Genomic DNA, 7,955 nt, shown 5'->3' on the forward strand with positions numbered 1-7,955 from the left:
TTTTTTTCTCTTAATTGGTGAGTTTAAGCCAGTCATTTCAAGTATGATTATTGGCAGGTCAAGTTTTGTTTTGTCATTGCTATTTTACAATGTTTCTTTTCCTGTTTTTGCTGGTTACTTTAGCCTATCCATTTTCCATTACTGCATCAATGTGAAGGATTTCCCTTAGTATTTCTTGTAGAGTTGGTCTTTTTTCATTAATTCCTTAAATTTCTGCTTTTCTACAAATAATAGAATTTCTCCTACATAACTGATAAACAACTTTGCTGAGTGTAGGATCCTTAGCTGGCCATTGTTTTCTTTCAGCTTACTGTGTATGTCATCCAATTGTCTTCTTTCTCACATGTTTTCTGCTGAGAAAGCAGAGCTTAACCTAATTGACTCTTCTTTGGAGGTGACTTTTGTTCTTTTTACACTATTTTCAGCATTCTATCCTTATCTTTAATTTTGGAAAATTTTACTATGGTGTTTTTCTTTTGGGATCTGTTCTGTTTGGAGTTGGCTGAGTTTCTTTAATGTAGATTTCCTCGTTTTTCATGATACCTGGAAACTTTTCTTCTAGCACTTCTGCCAGAATTTTTCAAGTGCTTTTCCTCTCTTCCCCACCCCACTGAGGAATTCCAATCAGAGATAGGTTGTTCATTTGATGTTATTCCTCTTGTTTCCCATGTTTTCTTCATTTTCCTTCTGGTTTTGCTCAGTTTTTTTCTTCTTCTAAGTTCCTTTGAATTTCTTCTAGCTCATTTATTCTCTAATTCTTCTATTTGGCATTATTTTGTCCCTCCAGCATGTTGGAAAATACTGCCATTTTGGTCCTGAAATTCTGGATTGCATTTTCATGCATTTTTGGTTTTTTCCAATACTGAGTTGGTTGTACCCTTTCTGTCTTATGATGATTTCTTAAATTCTTGTACCTCTTTATTCATAGATTTAATTCTTTCTTCTATCATTTGTACCTACTTCAGCAGTAATACCTGTAACTCTATGTAAATATATTTCTTCTGCCTCTCTGTCTCTAGGGTATTCACTGGATCCACAATCTAGCCTGCTTTTTAAGGAAAAGGCTTGTTTTGGGGTTTGGTTTTGTTTTTTTCATAATGCTTGCATCTGCCTGCTACTTTTTTGACATATGAAATTCCTCCTGGCATGTGTGAGGCAGCTTCTGTTGTGTCTTTGTAGGTTGTTTACAGTTGCAATTATACAAAATTCCATATAGACTTTCAAATAAATAAATATAATTATAAAAATAGATATTATAAATATATATCAGTAAACTGGTAATATCGTGATAATTCACCAACTACTTGGCAGGAACATAATCAAACTGCTATTTTTTAATGTGTTTGGGAAAAGAGAGAAACTTTCTCAATGTCATACCATGTTTCCCATCTCATATTTTCTTCTACCCTCCTTGTTCAGTGAAAAAGAAATTGTAATCTTGAAAGAAATAGAATAGATATAGTGGGACCTGGGAAGCAAGATGGGTTCAGAGGAAATCATGGCCAGGGATCTGGATAACACACACCCAGGATTATGGTTAGGCAGTTTTGTCCTGTCATTGATGAATGCTATGTCACAATCCCTGTCACTCACACTCATGTCTTAGCAAATTGTTATTGTGTACTGCAGAGTCAGAACTGACCCATAGCTGACCCTCCAGCAGGTGTTCAGAGGCAGTAAACTGTCCTGGAGAAGATTGCCCATTTTTCTCCCATGGAGCACCTGGTGGACTCAAAATGCATACCTTTGCATTGGTAGTACAATTTCTTAGCACTAAACTACCAGATGGTGTTAAATGCTGTCCAATTAACCATGACTCATAGCAGCCCTCTAACACTAGATCAGAACATGGCCCTAAAGCTGCTAGATCATCACAATCTCCTCCATGGCCAAACCGTTTGTTGTAGTCACTGTGCTAATTCATCTCATTGAGTCTTCCTCTCTATCTCTGCCTTTTCCCAGAATGAGGACTTTTTCCAAGGACTCACTTCTCCTGGCAACATGCTCAAAGCATATGACCCAATTTCACCATCCTTGCCTCTAAGCAGCACTCTGGTTGCTCTTTTTCCAACACAGATTTGTTTATTCTTTAAGCAGTCCATGGTATAGTCAATATTCTTCTTCAGTACTACAATTCCAAGACATCGATTCTTCTTTGATCTTTGTTCATTGTCCAACTTTCAGATCCATATGAGGCAATTGAAAGGACCACTTGTATCAGGCACAGCGGAATCTCTAAAATTACACCCTTGCTCTTCAGCACTTTAAAGAAGTCCTTGACAGCATATTTTTCCAATGCAATACATATTTTATTCTCTTGACTGCTATTACCGTAGAATGCACAGTAGAATGTACATCAGGGTTGTATTGTTTTCCTATACCTATTCAACACTTACTTTGTTAAGTAAATCACTGGAGAAGCTGGAAAATATGAAGACAAATGTGGCATCTAGTTGGAGAAAGACACATTAGCAACTTGTGTTATGTGGAAGACACAACTTTGCTTCCTGAAAGGAAGGAGGACTTAAAATAATTGTTGCAGAAATAAAAAACTATAGATTTTAATATGGGTTACATCTTCATATCAAGAAACATTTTCATCCCTGATGCAATAGAAAAATATTGGAATGGTCAACAGTTTCATTTTACTTGGATTCATAATCAACACCATTCAAGAAATCAAAACAGCATTCAAGAAATCAAAAGACATATTACATTGAGGAAATCAAGAACTTATACAAAGTTCTAAAGAGCAAGGTTGTAATTTTAAAGACTAAGGTGTGGCTGCTCCAAGCCATGGTCTTTTCCAATTACTTCCTTTGAACCTGAAAGTTGGACAATGAATATGATGGCAAAAGAAGTGATGCCTTTATGTTGTGGTGTTGGAAAAAGAGTACTGAATATTCCATGGACCGCCAAAAGAACAAACAAGTCTTTTTCAGAGGAAGTGTAACCTGGGTGTTCCTTAGAGGCAAGGATAATGAAACTTTGTTTACAGCCATGTTGGCAAATGATGCCAATCCTTGGAAAAAGATGTCATATTGGGTAAGGTGGAGGGTCAGGGAAAGAGAGGAAGACCCTCAACAATATGGATTGGCACAGTGATCATTGTCTCAAGCATATCAGAGTTGGTGAAGACACCACAGAATAGGGCAAAGTTTAGCTCTGTTGTTTATAGACCTGCAATGAGTCAGAGACATCCTGATGACACCTAATAATAGTAAGAAGACTGGGTGGAAATAGTTGATACCTAGTTGATTCTATTCCGTCAGGTGTCTGTAGTGACCAAATCCTTACAACTTAGAATAATCATCAGAGGATGAATTAGTGTGATGTTGATATACAACTTTGATGTATTAATTGCACAGAAAATTAATTGGGAGAGATCCAAGAAGTACAGTCCATGAACTTTGTAAGCAAGATGATAATCCTAGAGTATTTGAAAGACACTCTCTCTGGTTTTCTGATCAAATCAATGTGATTCGGTCAAGCAGGCGTGTTGATTAGTCCTTGTTCACCGAGTCTAGATCTGTCACCTTGAATCAGAATCACTCCTTCCTTAGCTCCTCATGTGAACAGTGGAATAAAAGAAGATCTGTCTTCCACAGGGATCCTCCACCAGGTCTCCAAGGCTGTAAATCACTCCAGAAGCAGCCAGTGGGGTTTTGAACTACTACATCTCAGCTAGCAGCTAAACTTGTTTCACACCATGCTGCAAGGGAGCTTTTTTTTTATTTGGGTTTGCTTCTGGCTGCATGAAGTAAAATGAGCTTTTTAAAAAAAGAATGAACTCTTCAGGGAGCTCTGATGACCTAGTGGTTAGGAGTTGCACTGCCAGTCCAAAGGCATGTGTTTCAAATCCACAAGCTTCTCCACAGGTGAAAGATGGGCAATCTCTTTACAGCCTCTGAAAACTCACTAGATTACGAGTTGTTTCTGACTTGACTGACAGTGTATAATAACAACAACTACTTTAGAAGTGAATATTACTTAAGTATAGAAGTTTGGTGACCTGTAAAAGTAAGAAAACGATGTATTTTCATGCTTTCCTAGGTTTTCCTTGTGGAGAAGGCAGGGAGGCGCTCTCTGTTTCTCTTTGGAATGAGTGGGATGTTCCTCTGCGCCATCTTCATGTCGGTGGGACTTGTGTTACTGGTAAGTTTAGTGTTTACCCTGAGATTTCCTGTTAGTGCAAAACACCATTATGTTACAAGTTAAAGGACCTTCTATGTAAAGAAAAAAAAATATCAACCCAAAACCCAAATACATTAGCTAGCTTTTGTGGAGGCAAGAATTTTGAAGCTCCATCTCACATATTTTGGGCACATGGCCAGGAGGGGACCAGTCCTTGAAGCCTTGAAGAACATCATCCTTGGAAGGGTGGAGGGACAGCACAGGAGAGGAAGACCCTGGAAGAGAAGAATTAACACAGTAACTGGGGCAATGGGGGCAGGTGTGTTGGAGGGGTGTGATTGGCTCAGGATAAAACAGGGTTCACGCATATTGTCCATAGTGTTGCTGAGTCACAAGTGACTCGACGGCACATAACAACAATTGTGGCCCAGGGAGACAATGCAGCCTCACAGAGCACGGGCCCTGTAGTCAGCGCCAACTGACTTCACCACTTGCTACCTCTGTGACCTTGGACAAGTCCCTTAGCCTCTCCGGAACCCTGAATCCTCATTCACTGCTTCATACAACTTCAGGCAGGCCAGCAACCCTGGGACACGCAACAGCAAAGCTCACCAGATTCTCTCCACATGTCTTTCACAGGGAAAAAAAACACAAAACAACTGATTTAAGGTTGCATAAAATCTTAATCCATTGTTATTCAATCCCGCCCCCAAAGTCCACTCCACTGTGCTACCCTCATTCTGGACTCTTATCATAACAATAATACCTAATCATATATCCCTTTTAGACAGTTCTTTCTCTCATCTGTTTAAATGCAGTATACATTACTTATCCCATCTTTCTCAGTCTCCCCCAAATCCCTATCAGTCCTCTTTTACAACAGTGGCATTATGCTGTATTTGTCTTTTTGTGACTGAGATATTTCACTCAGCATAATGTCCTCCAGGGTCACCCATTTTGTATAATATTTCATGAGTTCCTTGTTTTTTAATGCTGCATAGTATTCCATTGTGTGAATATACCAGAGCTTCTCTATCCATTTATTGATGAGTACTTACTTGCGTTGTTTCCAACTCTTTGTTATTGTGAACGAAGGCAAAATAAACATAGGTCTGCATGTATCTGTTTGGGTGACAGTTCTGGTTTCTTTAGGGTACATTTCCAGTAGTGGAATTGCAGGGTCAAATGGTATTTCTCAGGGAGTTGCATGCATATGATCAATAACCAATGGTACTGAAGAAAGAAGTTCAGAGTGCACTGATGGCATTAACCAAAAATAGGCTCTAAGAATTGACAGAATACCAGTTGAGGTGTTTGAACAAACAGATGTAATTCCATGTGCTCGCTCATCAACACTAAACACTTTAGGAAACAGATACTTGACCAACTGACTAGTAGGGATCAATATTGTTCTCTATTAAAAAGAAAAGTTTCTTTAAAAAAAAATCTTAGTCTAGAAGATTGCTCTATGGGACCTCAAGCAATTTCAGTATAACTCGGAACATGAACACGTCAGAAACACAACAGTGCCATGGCTGAGCTCTCAGTGGGAGGCTGTCCTAACTCCACCTCTCCCTGTTTGGTTTTCCTCTCTGCAGGATAAACTGGCGTGGATGAGTTACGTGAGCATGGTCGCTATCTTCCTCTTCGTCAGCTTCTTTGAGATCGGACCGGGCCCTATCCCGTGGTTCATGGTGGCCGAGCTGTTCAGTCAAGGATCTCGTCCCAATGCGTTGGCAATAGGCGCACTTAGTAACTGGCTCTGCAATTTCCTCATAGCTGTGTTATTCCAGTACATCGCGGTAAGTGGTCCAATGGGCAGGTGGCCTTCACAGACAGAAGACAGGGGCAGACAATTACTAACTGGAGCTCTGTGCTTGTTTCCTCTGCAGGATTTCTGTGGACCATATGTGTTTTTCCTCTTTGCTGGAGTGATCCTGGGTTTCACCCTGTTCATATACTTCAAAGTTCCAGAAACCAAAGGGAAGTCCTATGAAGAAATCTCAGCGTATTTCCAGAAGAAGAAGAAGAAGAAGGGTGGTTCATCTGAAAGACCAAAGGCTGAAGTAGAAATGGAATTCCTGGGGCCTACAGACACTGTGTGAAGACAGCCAGCTTTTTCACATGAACAGAAACAGAAAGGGAAGCACGTTTTCATGACAATTCCTTGAGAAAATCTCAAAGTCTTGAAGTATTATTTTTTTAAGAGTTTCTACAGACTTTGATTGGAAATGCCATTAGATATTACCAATGTATTTTTTTAGGTTAGAGAATAAACCTTTGTTATGATGACACTATAATTAAGCAAACAGAAAAATCTAGTTCATATTTATGTTGAAAGGCAAGTACATTCTCTTGGTCCTGGTGGCCCTATTCTTTATAAGGTTCTCTTAGAATGGAAGAGGTTTTAATGTACTTTATTATTTTTTTTACTAAATTTGTGACAAGAAATGTAAAGATATAACTAAGATTTACATATTTGGATATTATTAGAATTTTTCTACAAGTCTTATACTAGGAAGAGACACATTAACATTGACAAGTTTTTCTTATTTCTCCTAACAGTTTTTTCCATTTCGTACACCCTAGAATTTGTATGTTGTTTATAACTGGGCTTCCCCCCACCAGATTTTCATGCAGAATGTTTATTGAATATATGAAAATGCATTCCTTTATAAAGAAAAACTTACTTTCTTGCCAGTTTGCCAGAAATTTCCAGGACTTGGCAGAAAGATTTTAGCTTCTTCCTTTGATGACAGCTAGTTCTTGAGAGATTAAATCTCAGTAAATCCTCCCTGGCCTTATAGCTTAGGTTATCAGCAAGAATAACATCTTTTTTTTTAATAGAAAGCACGTTCATTTCTTGTCGGTTAAATACTTTTAATCATGTTTTGCTTGTTACCTCAGCACAACCTGGTTTTTCTATGTTGTGTCATAAAAATAGATTTATGATCCAGGAATTTTGCTTATCTCTACAAACCCAGAATTTGTTAGGTCAGTCTCAGGAACTTTGATGACAAGGATGGATCTGTTAAAAACATTCCCTGAATTACTGTGTGTCTCAAAACAATTTGAAAAAATAAGGGTGAGAGGATTCTTGGAGAGAAAAGGATAAATTTCTGAAACTTTACGGGTATTAATATGTTTGAAACATTTTATTTCAAATATGGTAACATCTCTACTTAGTTTCTCCTGGGAGGACTGAGTGTTATACCTTGAAGCAACCATGTATTTTACCATTTCCTTCACTGTCTCAGTGGTATATAGAAGCTGGCTAACTATTCTAATGCTATTGTTGCTATTTATTGTGTACTATGTAGAAGTCAATCACTGTTAAGTGCTTTTTCCTATGTAGCTTACAGTCACTTGTACAATTTTGGAAATAGAGTTGTAGCAGATTCTAAAGGCTTAACAGGGAGTTCAAGTACCTCTACACTGTCCCCCCCACCCCAGCACACACACACACACACACACACAAAGTAGAAGCCCAGAGGGATTCACAGGGAATTACACTGCTTAACCAAAGGTGAGGACTCTCTGGTGGTCTCACTCCACCAGCAACTCAGAAGGAGAAAGATGAGAAAAACGCCTCCCTTGCAAGTTACAGCCTCCAAAAAAGTCCACCATTGGGTCGGCTATGAGTCAGTTCCAACCTGATGACAGGGGTTTGAGATTTTAATTTAATAAATATTAACGCAAGGGCAAAACAGAAAAGAAACAAAAAGAAGCTCACAGCTGTCAAGTCAATTCTGAGTCATAGAGACCAGATGTTGTTGTTATTATGTGCCATTGAGTCGCCTGTGACTCATAGCGACCCTATG

General features: G+C 38.8%; 1 protein-coding gene across 1 annotated transcript in view; it reads left to right on the forward strand.

Annotated features, from left to right (window-relative positions):
* Positions 1–6,239, forward strand: part of SLC2A2 (solute carrier family 2 (facilitated glucose transporter), member 2) — a 51,716-nt gene extending 45,477 nt beyond the window's left edge. The window contains exons 9-11 of the mRNA XM_006890383.1: positions 4,054–4,155; positions 5,733–5,936; positions 6,027–6,239. Of these exons, the coding sequence (XP_006890445.1) occupies positions 4,054–4,155; positions 5,733–5,936; positions 6,027–6,239 (519 nt within the window). The remainder of the gene's footprint in view (positions 1–4,053; positions 4,156–5,732; positions 5,937–6,026) is intronic.
* The last annotated feature ends 1,716 nt before the right edge of the window (positions 6,240–7,955 follow it).

The sequence above is a fragment of the Elephantulus edwardii genome, unplaced genomic scaffold (assembly GCF_000299155.1).
Source record: "Elephantulus edwardii isolate Elephantulus edwardi_28Jun2011 unplaced genomic scaffold, EleEdw1.0 scaffold00088, whole genome shotgun sequence".
Taxonomy (NCBI): Eukaryota; Metazoa; Chordata; class Mammalia; order Macroscelidea; family Macroscelididae; genus Elephantulus; species Elephantulus edwardii.